The sequence below is a fragment of the Rosa chinensis genome, chromosome 7, assembly GCF_002994745.2.
Source record: "Rosa chinensis cultivar Old Blush chromosome 7, RchiOBHm-V2, whole genome shotgun sequence".
Classification (NCBI taxonomy): domain Eukaryota; kingdom Viridiplantae; phylum Streptophyta; class Magnoliopsida; order Rosales; family Rosaceae; genus Rosa; species Rosa chinensis.
In genome coordinates this window covers 26780081-26798465 of record NC_037094.1, presented here as the reverse complement: position 1 = coordinate 26798465, position 18385 = coordinate 26780081, and the positions used below count along the sequence as shown (strand labels likewise).

General features: G+C 36.5%; 1 protein-coding gene and 1 pseudogene across 1 annotated transcript; one reads left to right on the top strand and one right to left on the bottom strand.

Moving 5' to 3' along the window:
- Positions 1-3357: 3357 nt before the first annotated feature.
- On the top strand, positions 3358-4146 carry LOC121050636 (secreted RxLR effector protein 161-like). Its single transcript, XM_040511405.1, has one exon. It carries the CDS (start codon positions 3358-3360, stop codon positions 4144-4146), a length of 789 nt encoding a protein of 262 aa, XP_040367339.1.
- A 1784-nt stretch (positions 4147-5930) lies between these two features.
- On the bottom strand, positions 5931-7684 carry LOC112175630 (annotated as a pseudogene).
- Between the last annotated feature and the right edge of the window lie 10701 nt (positions 7685-18385).

Genomic DNA, 18385 nt, shown 5'->3' with positions numbered 1-18385 from the left:
AGAACCTTACAGATGGAAAACTCACAAAACCTTCTTTTGTCTTTTGCTCTTTAGGAATCCCTATTGTGACCTTGAACACCATTCGGCTCCTAACTGGGTATAACTACAAAAAGTGGAGAAACCAAGTAGAATTTTACCTAGCCATGAACAAGAACATGGACCTTTGCTTAACTGAGGATGAACCTGAGAAGCTTACTAGCGAAAGTTCAGATGAAGAGAAGAAATATTTTAAGGAGTGGCATCAGGCTAATAAGATGGCAAAAAATGTTATTAGGACTACCATGTCAGATACAGTTAGAGGTAGCATAGAGGAACCTAATCTAGCCATGGATTTTTTGTATGCCATTCATGATATGTACCGGGAAAGTGATAAAGCTGAGGCAGCTAGGCTAGCAAAGGAGTTTAACGACCTTCAGTACAATGAAACAAGAAAAGTGAGAGAGCATATCATGAAGCTTATTGAGATTAATGCTCAGTTAAGGGACCTCAACATGGGGGTAACTGATGATTATGTAGTGCACACTGCACTGCATTCCTTGCCTAATAGCTTTAGCCAACTCAGGACTAGCTACAATGCTCTAAAGGAAAAATGGAGCCTCAAGGAGCTGATTGCCATTTGTGTAGATGAGGAGGACAAGATTAGAAAGGAAAAAGAGCCGAGCACCTCACTGAACCTTGTTGAAAAGCCTAAGAAGAAATACCAGAACCAGTCTAAGCTCAAGCCTACCAAAACCATCTACAAAGGATCTACCTCAGGAGCAGCTAAAGCCAACAAACCATTTAGGTTCAAGTGCTATTTCTGTAAGAAAGTAGGGCACATGAAGAAAGATTGCACAGGCTTTAAGAATTGGTTGATCAAAAAGGGTAATTTTTCTAACTAACTGTTTTCTTTAGAAATTAATTAGTTAATGTTGAACCAAAAACTGGTGGATTGATTCAGGAAGCCCCTTACATATTACTAATTCTCTGCAGGGATTCATAAGGAAGAGAGTCCCAAGAAGTGATGAAGTAAACCTGTGTGTAGGCAATGGCATGAGAGTGGTAGTCAAGGCTATTGGAACCTTAAAATTAGATCTTGGTTTAGGAAAGTTGTTAGTTTTGGATAATGTTTATTATGTACCTTCCATGAGAAGAAATTTAGTTACAGTTTCTCTTTTGGTTAAATCTGGATGTAGACTTCTTATTGACAATAATGGAATTATTATTTCTAAAGATTCAGTTCAAATTGGTTCTGGTGTTATATTGAATGATTACCTGCAGTTAAATTGTTCACACAGTCAACAAGAAATTTCTCTTGTTGAAAATAATAACACATCGAGTAACACTTTAACTGGTGTTAAAAGAACTAAATGCAATGACAAGTCTGCATATCTGTGGCATAGAAGACTTGGCCACATATCAAAAGAGAGATTGAAAATTTTGGTTAAGAACAATATCCTGAATGAACTTGACTTTTATGATTTACAAGATTGTGTTGAATGTTTTAAGGGAAAGATAACTAACTTAAGAAAAAAGACTGCATATAGAAGCCAAGCACTTTTAGAGCTCATACATACTGACATTTGTGGTCCATTTAGAACTCAAACAATCTATGAAAATGTGTATTTCATAACTTTCATCGATGACTTTTCTAGATATTGTTATGTTTATCTACTTTCAGAAAAATCTCAAGCACTTAAAGCTTTTTAGATATTTAAGGCTGAAGTAGAAAAACAACTAGAAAAGAAAATCAAAACTGTTAGGTCAGATAGAGGTGGTGAATTTCATGGAAAATACACTGAGAGTGGACAACAAAAGGGTCCTTTTGCTTTTTTTTCTGCAAGAACAAGGCATCAAGACTCAATATACCACCCCATATAATCCTCAGCAAAATGGTGTGGCTGAGAGAAAGAATAGGACACTTTTGAATATGGTCAGGAGCATGATGTGCACAACAGGCATACCTAGGTTCTTATGGGGTGAGGCTTTGAGGACTGCAAACTACGTTTACCATAGAACACCTAGTAAAGCTATAGAGAAAATTGCTTTTGAGTTATGGTGTGGCAGAAAACCTAGCGTTCACCATTGTCATGTATGGGGATGCCCAACAGAAGCTAGAATTTACAATCCAAACATTAACAAGCTTGATCCTAAAAATATAAGTTGCTATTTTATAGGTTATCCTAAAAAATCAAAAGGCTATAAAGTTTATGCAGCTCAACACTCACCAAGAATTTTTGAAATACATCAAGTAAAATTTTTGGATGAGAAAATTCATAATACAAGTTTTGAAGATTTATCTTCAAAATTTGAAGAAATTGTGGAAAATGAGCATACTGAAAGTATATTGCCTATAGTTCATGATACATTAGCAATCATTAGTGTTCCAGAAACTCAAAATGCACAAGATGATCAACCACAGCCTGTAGAACCTCAAGATCAGCCTGCAGAACCATAACAAAATCAAAATCCCTAATTAAGAAGGTCTCATAGAGCAAGGAAACCAACTTTGGGGGGGGGGGAAGATTCGGACTACATTGTTTATTTGCAAGAACATGAAGTTGAAATTGATCTTGCAGATGACAATGATCCAGTCACTTTCAATCAAGCTATTGAAAGCAGTCAGTCAAGTGAGTGGAAACAAGCTATGGAAGCTAAGATTGAGTCCATGAACCACAATACAGTTTGGGACTTGGTGAAACCTGACCCCAAACAAAAGGCTATAGGATGCAAATGGGTGTTTAAAACCAAGAGAGATGCAAATGGGAATATTGAGAGACATAAAGTTAGGTTAGTTTCCAAGAGTTTCACACAAAAGGAGGTATTGATTTTACTGAAACCTTTTCCCCAGTTTCAACCAAAGACTCTTTTAGGATCATCATGGCACTTGTAGCTCAGTTTGACATGGAGCTACACCAGATGGACGTCAAGACAGCCTTCTTGAATGGAGAGCTCGACGAGGTTATTTACATGAAGCAGCCTGAAGGGTTTATAGAACCAGGAACAGAAGATTTAGTCTGCAAGTTAAGAAAATCTATTTATGGTTTAAAACAAGCCTCTAGACAGTGCTATAAGAAGTTTGACTCTGTGATTTCTTCTTTTGGGTTCACTGAGAACTTAGTGGATGAGTGTGTTTATCTCAAAACATCTGAAAACCAATTTATATTTCTGGTACTTTATGTTGATGACATTTTGTTGGCCAGTAGCAATTTAAAGCTACTAAAAGAAACCAAAGCCTTTCTGTCAAAGAATTTTGACATGAAGATTTAGGTGAGGCATCATATGTATTAGGAATAGAAATTATAAGAGATAGAGCACAAGGTTTGCTAGGATTATCTCAGCAAAAACTATATTGCTAAAATTCTGAAAAGATTTGGCATGGAGACTTGTGCATCAGGGGAAGTTCCAATGTCTAAGGGAGATAAGCTCACTAAGAAACAAAGTCCAAAGAATGAAGTAGAAAAGGTGGATATGGAATCCAAGCCTTATGCAAGGCTTGTTGGCAGCCTAATGTATGCTCAGGTCTGCACTAGACCTGATTTGTCTTTTGCAATTAGTATTCTTTCTAGGTTTCAGTCTAATCCAGTTCATGAACACTGGGTAGCTGGAAAGAAAGTACTCAGGTACTTGCAAAGGACTAAAAACCACATGCTTGTGTATAGACAGATGGAGAAATTGAAGCGTGTAGGATACACAGACTCAGACTTTGCAGGAAATTATCCTGATTCCAAGAAATCGACTTGTGGGTATGTTTTTATGCTTGCAGGAGGGGCTGTTGCCTGGAAGACTATGAAACAAACCTTTGTCACATCTACAATGCAGGCAGAATTTATTGCAGTATATGAAGGAATGTGTGAAGGGCTATGGATTAGAAATTTTCTGATGCAAACTAGGATTTTAAGTCATATAGTTTCAGATGCTCTTGTAATTCATTGTGACAATGAGGCAGTTGTGTTCTTCAGTAAAAACAGTAAAAGGTCAAATAACTCAAAGCATATTGACCTCAAGTATTACAGTGTGAGAGAGAGAGTCAAGCATGGAGAAATTTTAGTATTGAGTATAAGCACAGACTCTCAGCTTGCAGATCCCTTCACCAAGGGATTGTCAGTTGCAGCCTTCAAAAAGCATATTGAGAACATTGGTGTTTTGCCTAGTTTAGAATCTTGAGTTCAGTGGGAGCCTAATTTAGTTAAGAGCAAATTTTTATGAGTTTTGTATTTTCTGAGTTCTTGTAAGTTTTTGGTAGTTGTGATTATCAGTTTATCCATCATCACAACTTTATGTATTATTGAATTTTGATTATCAATAAAATTCTCGAGGTATTTCATTCAAGTTGTGTTACTGCAATTTTATTAAAATTCTGTGCAACCTTTGTTTTGTGTTCTTGATTTACCTAAATGACAGATGGTCTTGTATTTTCATTGAACATGTTCCTTCAGTTTAAAGTACAAGCATTAAGACCATCAGTGTTTTCAGTTTTGCTTGAGTTTCATTTTGAAACATTCAGTTGGACCATTTAAGTATATGATCTTCTAGTAATACACGATGTTCATATACTGCATCATTTGTTTTAATAGCATATGTGGAATGCAGGAGCTTGTGTTAGTGGTCTAGAAGTGCTGCATTTTTGTTAAAGTGTATGTTTTTCCTTGCTCTGCATAAGCTACTGTGTCTTGACCATGCTGAATGGATTTTGAGACTTTTCCTTATTCTGGTGCACACTTCAGTTGGTTGTAAACGAGTTGATGTTATTCAGTTTTGGTTGCCTTTGATAACCAGTGATAGTCCAAGTGGGAGATTGTTAGATCAAAAGTGGACTCATCACAAGTTATCCTAGAGTAACTAGGAAACCATTAAATACATTAAATCGAATATAACATGGATTTGGAAAAGAATCAACCTAGATATCAAATGGATAGTGTATTTAGCATTGGATTAGGAATCCACTAATTCGACTACAAGAAAGTCCTAAACTGTGATGCATTAGGAATCTAAGATACAAGTCTTGTTCTTCAAGGAAAATCTTTATGGGAGAATTCCTAGGACTTGAACTTGTATAAATAAGAGGTTAAGGTCCCTGTTATCACCACCGTCTACAAGCATTGTGTTCTGCCCATTCAGAAGCTACAGTTGGTGAATAGCATAAGACTTCAACCTCGTCTTCATCCTTGTTTTTGTAGCTACAGCAATGGCTTCTACTTATGACGTCAATGGTATGTTTAAAGTTAATGATGAACATGTAATTGTGTGAGCTTGTTTGTAAATTAGTTTTACACTTGACCTTGGCCTTTCCACATCTCAAAAGGTACTTGCAGAAGCTGCGTCTGAATTTGTTTGGTTGTTTGAACTCATCTTAAAAAGTTAAAGCAATCTAAGATATTCTAGTTATGGGACATGATCATACGACCAATGAAGGAAACACCCCGAATAGCAATTAGCAATGACGGATGTTCCAATTGTTAACAAGGAAGGAATTTACAGCAGATAATTTAAAACCAGTGGAGCTAAATCTGCTCCTAACAGAATGCAAGATTTACAATGTCGATGAGAAGGCAACGAATGAACCTTCACTCTGGACGTATTAGTACTAGTACTGTAGTACACTAACTGGACTGACTATATATATAAGCTAGAGTTGTTAGATATTTTCCTCTGATAGCATATATAACAAACAAAAAAACCGCCATCTTGTGTTGCAATTTATTCTCAAAATCGAAGAATTAAATGTAGTGCATACTGCATAGTAAAGGTAGGGAGGCGTAGCAAAATATAGATAAGAGTGGTAAGCAATATTTAAGGATTAAGGTCATAGATAAGATACTGAAAGACGTGTATTTAACATGGTGAACTAGGCAACTAATTAACCAGCCGAAGCAATGACTACATACACCTCGAGGGGGTTCATCCCAAAAGCTGCCCGGATCCTGTTGGATGCAGCAATATTTGGCTGTCTATCCCATCCTTTTGATGATTCTCGTGATTTCTACCTGGACTAGGAAACCATTGATGACATCCCCTCCTAGGTCTCTATTTTGAAGAACTAAACGGTGATAGTCGTCTCTTTTCTGGTCCCGTTCATGGCGCCTAGCCTCAGCTTTTTCCCTACTCGTACGCGTACTTCTCCTCCTCCTAGTTTGATAATATTCGTTCAACACCCTCTCCTCCTCCAAGCCTTCGTCCTCCAAAGTACTTTTCCTAGGTTCCAACAAACCAAGCAACCAGCCGACCACATAGTCTCTCTCTTCTTATTCCTCGGCAAGAAAATGTCACACCAGTACTCACTCGTCAGAAGCTCCTCCACAACCTCGTCCATATGTGTCAAAGCAAAGGCTCCATCAGCCAATTTCCTCCTCGATCAGCTTTCGACAATCATTGAACAAGGGCTCCAGGCGTTGGTAAACATCAATCTCTGTAGCCGTGAGCCGCAAGTAAAATGCTCCGAGTACGTACCCTGACGTACTTGAAGGGCTCGTTGTTGATGAACTCTAGCACGATCGCCTTCTCAGGTTGAAGCTGAAGCATCTTCAATACCAGGCATAGGAAGGGTGTGGACTTTCTGTTACATCCGAATCAATGGCGGATCTAGGATTTTGAAATGGGGTGGGCTAAAAAAAAAAATTTTAAAAAAAATTTAATAAAAGTTTATTAATGCTTAAATTCTTTTTTTAACTTTTACAAGTAACATGTTTGATTTCCTCCTTAAATAGTTAAATTAAACCTCATCATATATTATGGAAATTCTACAATGTGTTAATGCATGTATGACATACATATAATTACCTTAAAATCATAAAATGAGTCCTCAAAATAATAATATTAGTCTTCAAAGTGGTAACATGAATCCTTAAAGTGGTAAATTTTCTTAGTTGGCACATGAATTCTCAAGTGGTAAAATGAGTCTTTAAAGTGGTACAATGAGTCTTCATAGTGGTAAAAATAGTTGATGTATAAGAAATGTTAACATATCATAGCTTTATCCTATTATGGAAATTCTACAATGTGGAATGAGTCTTCATAGTGGTAAAAATAGTTGATGTATAAGAAATGTTAACATATCATAGCTTTATCCCATATATTAAATACATATCAAATAATCAAATAGCTAATTGATCAAAAAAATCAATATTAAAACATTTGATAGAATTTCGATAACAAAAGTCTAAGACTAAAAAACATACCTATTCATATTTTATCATGCGCTCTTGAATAGAACTGAAAATCTTTAATTATTGAATCTGTATCATAATTTCAACCAACTCTTTTTCTAACCTAATTTACCTAAAAAAAGCAAGCTTTTGATGTGAGTATCCCTCTTAAAGCATAATAGATAAAAAAAAATACAATAAAATACTTCAAGCAAAGAGATAACATATATATGACAAAAAAAAAAAAACTAATATATGGGCTAAGTTTAGAAATTTGGGGTGGGTTACTTTTTAATATTTAATTTTTTAAACTAAAATTAAGCTACAAATTAACGTTTTTTCAAAATTTGGGGTGGGCTGTAGCCCCTCGGAGCCTGTGTGTAGCTACTCCTTTCATCCGAATGTCCCACCTGTGTGGTCCAGCTGTGTGGCTTTATCCAGTAGGGTTTCGGCTATCAACCCAAGGGATGCTCCTTCCAATAACTCATCACGCGTATCTTGGTCCGAACAATTTTCGGCACCAGTTTCTCTGGTTTTGTTCCATGTATGCTCTTCGCCATTATTGGATATAATTGTAGAAAAGAAAAGAGGGCAAAGTTTTTAGAGGTAATGACCAATAAGGTAAAGTCCACTGGTCCAAGAGCCATGCACAAAGTCACTACCACGTGCAGACCATTAATTAACATGACGTTTCTGGAATAAACATTAAAGTTTCATAAAATTATAAAATTTGCCACTGAACATTCAAACCCAATCACAGATAAGAAGTAAGATATTCAGAATTATCTTGGCCCAATAAAATTTCTCAACAGTGTCTCATTACTTTAGCTCAATCATTTTCCAATATCATTTCTTCGCCCAATAATTTTTCATTCTCATTACTCTCAAAACCAAGCTAAAGATTATAGACCATTAACCATTTGATATGATTAATAAAACTATAATTCCCCTTAAAAGAATTATTTCATCAACCTCAACTAAGTGATTTTCACCAAAAGTAATAAGTTAGTAATATAAATCAGAATGAGAAAAGTTCCAGAACTATTGATCCTAATTGTGCTTTTTGCAATTCAGGGGTAGAAGATATTAATCATCTTTTCTTCACCAGCTTTGCTATGGATAATTGGAATTTAACGGATTCTATTAGGGGAGTGAAATTTGCACTCCCTAAATTGCATTCTACACACCCCTTTTATTTGTTTAATATTTTTTACTTGCATGTCTACCTTTTCATCATACTATTCCACATTTGCCCTTATTCTCATCTTCCAAAACACTCTTGTCTCTCTGACATTTTCACTCTTTCTTTTAGTTTTCTCTCATCTCTCTTCTATAGCTGAAATGAAAAAAAAAAAAAAATCAAGAAGCAAAACCAAATTGACAATATCTTTTATATCAATTATTGGTTTAGATATACGAAGCTGCTATATCAAGTTGTTATCGATCATCATCCTCTCCAAAACAGAAAAAAAGTATTAAACTGGGTGCCCAGATTCATTGCCCAATGAATACAATCAAGTATGATTATACCAAAATTGATGCCCAGTTTTAACACACAAATCTATTAAATTGATATCAAAATTCTACCCTTATTTGAAACACAAATCTTTCATGAAATCAAAACCTAGAAAGATTTTGTGACTGATTTTGATTATGAGAAAGCAAAACCCAGAAAACAAAACCTAGAAAGATTTGTGATGATCGTGAAATCTTTCAAATTTGATTTGGTGAAAGCAACAGAAAACAAACCCACTCATGATCATCAGTTACATAATCTAAACCTCAGGGCATCCATCTGCTGTTGATTGCCAAGTTGACTCTGTGGCCCAGATTCCAAATCACTTTCTGTATCTGAGGCAGTACACTCTCATTATTGCTCTTGCTTCTTCAAATGACCTATCAAGATAAGAGGTTTCACTATCTGAATCCATAGAGTTCTTATTCAAATTGGATAAATGCCTTCTAATTTCTCGATTGGATGCATATTCTCCATTATCCAAACTACCATTCACAAAGGAACCATTACTCCTCGATCAACTTCATTTCAGATGTTTTATTGACCTTGAAGGCAGAAGAGAACCCCCTGCAAATATAACATATTCCCACATCCCATGACTTGATCAACTCACCCAATTAAACCTTCTCAATCATTCACCACAAACACTACTCTACCATTTCACCAATGGCCACCATCGCTGATCACTCTGACGTCTAACACGAGTTCCTCTTCTTCCGCATCCACAAATACGGCACCATTCATTGACCCACCCATCTCGGTCGACATATTCCTACCCAAATCCGCAGATCCGACCCAAAAGCTCTCCTTCCTCCTCTACCTCCATGGCAGCGACTTTTGCTTTGAGTCGCCCTGCTCACTACGGTAAATTCATATCTCCAGCTTCACTACGATTCTTTGCTCTGAAAGTAATAGAGGATACGAGAGAGAGAGAGAGAGAGAGAGAGAGAGAGAGAGAGAGAGAGAGAGAGAGAGAGAGAGAGAGAGAGAGAGAGAGAGAGAGAGAGAGAGAGAGAGAGAGAGAGAGAGAGAGAGAGAGAGAGAGAGAGAGAGAAGAGAGAGAGAAGAGAGAGAAAGACTGAAGACAAATGTTGTCATAGTAAGGGTAATATCGGAAAGACGTATCAAGAGTACATATACAAATATTAAAATTGATAATGGGAGTGCAAATTGTAATTTAGGGTGTGCAAATTTCACACCCCTTCTATTAATGCTAATGATTTACATTCTTCTGATGATTGGTTTCTTTCCTTGTTTAGGAAGGAAACTCAAAAATCCAGCACTGAAAATCACATCCTTCTGTGTTGGAAAATCTAGGAAGCTCGAAATAAACTTATTTTCAGAAGAGCTCCCACTCTTCCAACCTTAGTTGTTCATGCTGCAGCCTTCATTGATGACAATTATAGAAGGCATAATCCAAGCAACCATGTTAGGTCTTCTATTAATATCAACAACTGTCCGGCCGTATCATGCTACAGTTATTAGATGGCTTCCTCCCCCTCGCCATTTTGATAAATTAAACTTTGATGGCTCCAAAGAAAGCTGTTGCGGGTTTTATCATTAGAGATCATGAAGGCCTTCCTATTATGGCTGGGACTGGAAAAATTAGTTTCTCCTCTGTACCTGTTGCTGAATGCAGCGCCGTAAGAGATGGACTTTATCATGCCATGTGTAATGAGTGTAAAAAAAAAAAAAAAAACTTTGTCAAAGGGGATTCCAAGCTAGTTATCGACTCAATCAACAAAGTTTACACCCCCCCGCCCCCAAGAGGCTTCGAATTCTCTTCAAGGATATCCACATCATGGCGGCCAACTTTGTTCCTAGTGAAGCAAACTTTGTGGCAGATGCAATAACAAGCCTTGGACATAATGCTGCTAATCCGACTATTTGGGTCAAGAAGTCGCCAATGTCCGCGCTTAGCTCTAGAGGTGGCAAACGGGCCACTAAGCACGAGCACGGCACGGCCCAAGGCAGTTAGTGGCCCGGCACGACCCGAGCATGTTAGAATAACGGGTCGGGCTGGGCCTAAGAATATTGGCCCATTGGCTCGGCCCGAGCCCGTAATGGGCCCGGCACGGCCCGAGCACGATATAGTGGGCCGGCCCGTTACAAACACAAAATTTCATTTTGTTTTTAAAAATATTTAAAAACTACAATGATGAGATTTGAATATGAAACATTTTTATTTAAAATTTCATGACAATTCCACCAATGCTTTCTTTTATATTGTCAAAATAATGAAACAAAACATTATATCCTTGTTTTGACATAAGTATTTTTTCTAAATATTAAATATATGTTTATTAATAAAAACTAATCTCATAATAATACAACTATAGAATGAAGGGAAAAAAAGAAAAAGAAAAATAAAAACTATAGAATGAAGGAAAGAATTATAGATGATTTAGTATATTAATAAAGATTAATCTCACAATAATATACTAAAAACAATATATTTTGAGTTTTTTTTTCCTTTCTTTCTTATAGTGGAACATAAAAATTATTAGAAATCTAATCTTAAAAAGCTAAGATTAAGAAAAACGTTGTAGAACTTAATTTATTTTAATTTTCTAAATAGTTAAACAAAATTAATTTTTATTTGTTCAAATTAAGATTTTAAAATCATATTTTATAGTGGGTAGGCACGAGCACGGCCCGTTATTGACCCGGCACGAGCACGGCCCGACACGATATGGACTCGGGCCATAGGCTGGGCCTGGCTTAATATTTAAGTAAATGGGCCGGCACGAGCCCGACATGATAATAAATGGGCCGGCCCAAGCAGGGCACGAAGCACGACTAAGCCCGCTTAAAATGGGCCGGGCCGGCCCGTTTGCCACCTCTACTTAGCGCCTTCAATTTTGATCAATTTAGTTTAGGTTGTTCTAGGGGTTTCAAGTTGTAATCTCTCGTTCTCATAAAAAAAAAAAGGAAAAGAAAAAAGACTTATTGCAAAAAAGATAAAAAGAAAACGAGTATTTCAGTATTGTGGGCTGAAATTCAGATGTTGTTTGGCCCACTACTCTCGTTTCATATTTTTCAAGTTTATGAATTACGAACAATCAAATAAAGAAGCTCCTAGATTGTGTGCAAGTTTTACAGATTAGCTTATTACAACGGTCATCAACATTTCCTGAAGAAGAATAAGCTCCTCGCTTCATCTCGGTGAGTTTCTTTAACTTAAGGAGATTCAATTTTCGTATTCTGAGTGTTAATATAGATTTTGTCAGTCCACATTTGGGAGGGTTTGAGATACTCTATCTTGAAAGGTCCAAAAGATCAACTCTGCAATTAGTTGCCATTTCTGTACATTCAATGTACTTTACGGATAGAGGAATAAATAGATTTGAACATAGTAGAAGGAAGCTTAATCAAAATGAAATGAGTCAGAATTTTTCTTCTATGATCGATCGGTCTATGTCATTACACTCCATTTAGGATTAGGAATCGGCGTAATCGGACCTGCTTTTTACATATCTCTTGTTGTTTTGGTTGGGACCCTATTCACCTCACCTGTTTTGGCTTGAATGTGAAATACTTAATACAAATAAAAATCTGGGAGAGATAAAAAAGATGCAAGGTCATTTGTCTGCTTGGTTAGTCAAACATGGGTTAGTTCATAGATCTTTGGGTTTCGATTACCAAGGGATAGAAACTTTACAAATAAAGCCCGAGGATTGGCATTCGATTGCCGTCATTTTATATGTATATGGTTACAATTATCTACGTTCCCAATGTGCTTATGATGTCGCATCCGGCGGGTTGTTAGCTAGTGTGTACTACCTTACGAATCCCTCCTGCTTATATTAAAACTTTTCAAGGCCTACCTCACAAGATCCAAGTTGAAAGAGATCAATTGAACAAGTATGGCCGCCCCCTATTGGTACTATTAAACCTAAATTGGGGTTATCCGTAGTTGAATTCCCTTTTGATTCTCCCAAAAAACAACTTTCATTTTTTGAACCCATTTTAACGAACCCCAAAGATAAGTAGTTTGTTTGAATTTGATTTGGGGTTGTTTTTTCTTGTCAAGTATTCATGATTGAATTTGATTTTGGGTGTTTTATGCATTGTATGATATAGTGGGTTTGAAGGGGAAAAAAAAATTGGTTCTTTGGATCCTTCTTGCAGGGAAACAATGTTTAGTTCAGCTAGATGGAGGCTGAGGTTGAGAGAAATTTAGCTCGAAATTATGAGATAAACATATCTTACTTGAATCAAGTAGAACCATCAACTTGAATCATTTTGCAACTCTATCCCCATCAGAAGGAAGCTTTAGGATGGCTAATCAACAGAGAGAATCGTGAGGATTTGCCTTCCCTGTGGAAACGAAGGCGTGGCGTTTGTATCAATGTCATGGACCTAACTGTAGATGTGTGCTCAAAGCTGCTAGATAGTATATTCTTCGATTCTATTGGAATGGGTAAAACATTGTACCTTATTTCTTTGTTTTGTCATGATGTGGGCATTGATATATCGGGCAACATAAATTGGAAGGTAGGGAAAGAATGTAGGAAGATGACTCTAGTTGTCTATTCTAGCTCTGTCATCTTAGATTGGATATTACAGATGCAAAAAAGCACTAAGAAAGGGTCATTAAATGTGTACCAATATAACGAGGCGGAGACGGTTGGCTACGTATAAAAACATCTCTAAGCTAGGGTGCCCCCTAAAAAGAACTGGATGGTGGCGAGTGATGTTAGATGATGCGGATCATTTTAGCAACATGAGAGAAGATGAGGCTAAACCATTCATTCAGTTGAGGGCTAGAAGAATATGGCTTGTTTCTGGAAAGCCAATCAACAATGGAAAATATAAACTGCTGTCTTTCATGAGATTCCTTGACATTAAGCCACTTGCATCTAAATCCAAATGGCTAAAGTGGCTTGATATTCCTGGTGAGAGAACTAGAAAGCCATGCGATTGAGGGCTGTCACATTTGCAGGTAACAGCTTGTTACCTATTTTGTATCTTCTTTTGGTCTGTTGTAGCTCTGTCAAATGGTTGACAGTTTCTATGAAGCTTCTATTTATGAGAATAAATTGAGTTGATGCTTTCAGCGTGTTACTATCTCAATGTGTACAATTTTGCTAATGTTTCAGGCAATAGTGGTATCAATTGGTTTGCGCAGAGAAAAGGATGTGCTTCCGTTACCACCCAAAACAATCTAGGACTATTTTGTTGACTCCTGAGGAGAGTGAATGTCAAGACTGTTTACAGTTTCAACTAAATGCTCATCAGCCTGATTCTGAAGCATATGCAAAGTTTTCCTATAAGCTTCGCGAGACTTGTTCAGATTCCTCTTGCTTGTATGGTGATGCGCTCGGATTGAGTGCTCAAAATTAACCCTGTTGTCAATTGTTAGTATAATGCAAGTAGGGATCGTTCTATCCGGAGATTGAGGGTACTCCTATAAATTTACGTCAAACAAATGAGTATTATAAACAAAATATACGAAATTAAAATCAAAGAATACAACGAAATATAAATTTATGTACACAAATATTTAGGAAAATAATATATATATATATATATATATATATATATATATATATATATGGGGGTTTTAAGGTATTTGAATTAGAATCTAATCTAATTGATCAATCAAAACAAGAATCAACATAGAAATGGGTGAACAGAGATAGTAGAGATTTAATTAATAACCATTAACATGTTAAACAAGTTATCAAACACAAATCATGAATCAAAATATGTCATAGAAAAAAATCAATCAAGAACAGAGATGAACGCATACAAAGTTCTTATTAGTACTTCTGTTAATTACTTAGCAAGATGAACGCACCATTACTAAGCCTATTAAACGTGCATTGCTATTCATAGAATGCTACATACTAACAATAACACATATAAAGCATTAAGCAATTGTGGAAGTGTGATTGATTTAAGTAAAACACACAAGTTGGAATGCCATACAAGTATGCAAAACTCATCATTGATTTACTTGAGTTAATATGTTTTCTACCTGTGAATTAAGACCTAGAACGCTATTATCTTAATCTAGAAACAATTACATGCATTTAATTCTAAGTTTGTAACCAAAGAACATAAAACACATAAAGGACAAATTGAAGCACAAAGCCAAGAATCATTCATAGACATACCTTGAAATCGCAATTTGTAATCTAAAACGTTAACACATGCTTCATGGTTCAAAAACTAAATTCAACTATATAAGCTTTAATCTTACAAAGTTTCGAATCCAACAAAACAAAACAAGAAGATGTTCTAAATTACAAACATAGGAAACCGAAAGAAAAATAAAGATGAACATGGATACACTTTTGAAAAACTTCAAGAACGCAAGATGAACTTCAAGAGGATGGAGGCTACGGTAAGGATGTGATGGAGATGATAGAGCTTGCTTCACGGTTTCAAAGGAAGCAGGCCGAAACTTTGAGATATGATTTTTGATGTCTAACTCTTTCCTATTTATATTGCTCAACATAGCCTTGGTGTCATGATATTTCTCTACTTCTTCTACCAATAGAAATCCTCCAAAAGTAAGTAGAAATCAAATTGAATTAGGAGTACTATTCCTTCTCCAAAATATCTTTTCTATGTTGTAGAAGCTAAATTGAATTAGGACTCCATCTTTTTGCCAAAATATCTCTTCTAGATTGTAAAATCCAAATTGAATTAGAACTCTTTTATTGCCAAAATATCTCTTATCTTGTAGAGATATTTTGCCAAAATATCTTTTATCTTCTAGAGTCATCATGAAGCCACATTGTCTCCTATTGCCCTCAGGTTTCCTAGTATCATCAGGACTCCTCATGCCACAGGATTCCTACTTCAACTGTGATTCATTTTCCTAATAGGATCCGGAATACTCCATTTCTTCATTTCTTAATCATTTATGCACCTCATTTCCTCCTTGCCTTCAATTCTTTCATTTCTTGCTTTCTATAGCTTATTTTCTTCGTTTGTAGCTCAAATGTACCTAAACACACTAAACTAAGTTAGAAATGATAATGTGAGAATAACTTAGCAAAATGTGAGAAGATAAACATTTAAAGCGTCGCATATAATGCTCCTATCATATGGTCTGCCCTCTAAATGTGTTAAAGGTACTAAAATGATGAATTATTCTTTTACTTTCCTATTTCATTGAAAGTGTAGTGGTAACTATTTGAAGACAATGAGTAAACTGTCTGAATGGGTAGGACTATAATTGTTAGTCTATATATGCAGCATAGGTTCACATAACTGATTTGCTAGTTCAATGACGTTATTGTAAGTACCGGATCTAATAAAATCTTCCCGTGACTAAACAAATGTGTCAAAGAAACCTGAACTAGAGAAGATGTTGGAAGCTGAAGATTGTGTAATCTGTCGCTCCTCGACTGTGCTCACTTTTTTGCTTTCAGTGTATCTGGACATTGGTGTATGTGAATGGTAACGTTACATGTCCAATGTGCCGGACTCCAGTTCCAAACATTCATGATCTTTATGCTTATGTTCAAGAAGAAAGGGTGTCCTCAACAACTTTATCTACCACGGCAAAAGTTCTTTTGTCCTACCTTCTGTCAACAAGGATGCAGAATCCTTCTACATGCAGCAAATCAGTAGCTTTTTCACAGTTCAAAACCTCTATGTAGAATCTCAACCTAGTGCTCAGAGAAGCTGGGTTCCGGACCCTGAATTTGTTTAATACCACAAGCACATCTGGAAAACGCAAGGCAATCCTGGAATTTTTCCCAGCTGTGGGAGAAGATGCGCCCACAGTTCTACTAGCCAATTTGAAGAGTACTGATGAAGAAAGCATCAACCTTACTGTTGCTTGTAAGGGATATTTTTTGGAGCCCTTTGTCTCCGCTGCTGCTGAGCAACGTGCAATTTCAACTATTCACCAGATCGGATAACATGTATTGAGACCTCATATTACACTGGCGGGCGAGACTAGGGCTGCTGTAGATTCTTGGCATTAACTGTAAATGCCAACAATTTCACATATACATATATGATATATCTAGAAATGGTAGAGGTGCTCATTCTTTTTAACAGAATATCATCTCTTACCTGGTATTGGCAGCGAACATTTTGTTCGTGTTTGTGTTGTTTTACAACTCGTATTCTTTAATAAAATGGATGCATATTGGTGGTCTTAACTCTTAAGCAATAGCTTTATTTTAGCTTTCCTTTTTCTGTCTAACCAGGAAATGGCAGACCTTTTTCAATGGTAATTATGCCCCTTTTTCTGTGTGTGTATATATAATTGTATATCCTGCATTTTCTTGGATTCTACTCCAATACCCTTTTGTGATCTGCAGGCATTTTGCTCAACAAATTATTGCATCTGTTAGAGACAAATAAGCGTGATATAGCCTTTATTTTTTGCCGGGGGCATGCATTGCAGTTCTGTATAAGAACCAAAGCACCATCTGATGATTCAGAAGAAGGAAGGTACCAAAATGCATTTTTCCCCCGAAAGAATAAGATCCATAGCTTAGCAAAGGTAAACATTTGACAATGCAATTAACTTATCTCAGAAGTTAGTCAAATCTGGTGAGCTCAATTCAACATCCAATCTTTCCAGGTCAAGAATAGATAGCCTTGGCAGAAACTTATGGACTGAATCTTTCTTCGGTAACTGAGCGAAATGGGTAAAGACTTGGAAATATGAAATCAAAATCCGCCTTGTTGGAGAATGGAGAGTAGTGATGTTGTGATCAAGTTCTCAATAAAAATTATTCTATGCACCAACGGTGCAAATGACCCAATATTTATAAGATGATCTCAACCCTTGATATTTATAATTAATATTTTTATTAATAAACTAAGAGTGTATTTAATATAATCTAACCATCCATTTTATTTTTTTATTTTTTATTGTTCAATCACACGGTGTCCTTAAAGGCTTCTTAGGCCCAGACACTAATCCGTGCTCGGGGGATCTTGTCAGAATGCTTCCTCCCCCTGACCACCAAGGATATATTGAGATTTAAATCCAATAAGTGTCGGCGGGATTCGAACCCGGGTATGGGGTTTCCACACCTGGAGGCTTTTACCAACTCGATCACTTGTGGTGGTTATCTAACCATCCATTTGTGTCAGTGCAAATGCATGTCGGTGCACTGAATCCTCCCCAGTTCTAAATCATCCACTTTAATCAATGGTTATTCAATCTCCTATGTTGTTGGGATATAAGTTTGAATCCGATCACTGTCCTTCAAAGAAGTACTTTTAAGAGCACGTGCTCAATTAACCAACAATGAAAAAAGCACTTTAAGGCCATGGGTAGCTTAAGTTATTTAAAATGCAGATGAAGTCCCTTGAGACAACAAGCTAGCTAGGTATCCTCTGAAACAACTCAAAGTCCTTTTGACTTGGTGCTTTGGCCTTTCCACATCTCAAAAGGTACTTGCAGAAGCTGCGTCTAAATTTGTGTGGTTGTTTGAACTCATCTTAGAAAGTGAAAGCAATCTATGATATTGGAGTTATGGGACAAAATCATACGACAGGAAACACCCTGGATAGCAATTAGCGATGAGGGATGTTCCAATTGTTAACAAGGAAGGACTTTACAGCACATACCAGTGGAGCTAAATCTGCTCCTAATAGGATGCAAGATTTACAATGTGGTCATGCAGGCAGCAATTAATTGAACCTTCACTCTGGACGTTTTAGTACTAGTAAACTAACTGGTCTGACTATATATATAAGCTAGAGTTGTTAGATCTTTTCCTCTGATAGCATATATAACAAACAAAAAACCACCACCCCG

Coding starts and splice junctions, on each gene's coding strand:
- LOC121050636 (XM_040511405.1), top strand. CDS start 3,358: ATGGAGACTTGTGCATCAGGGGAAGTTCCAATGTCTAAGGGAGATAAG.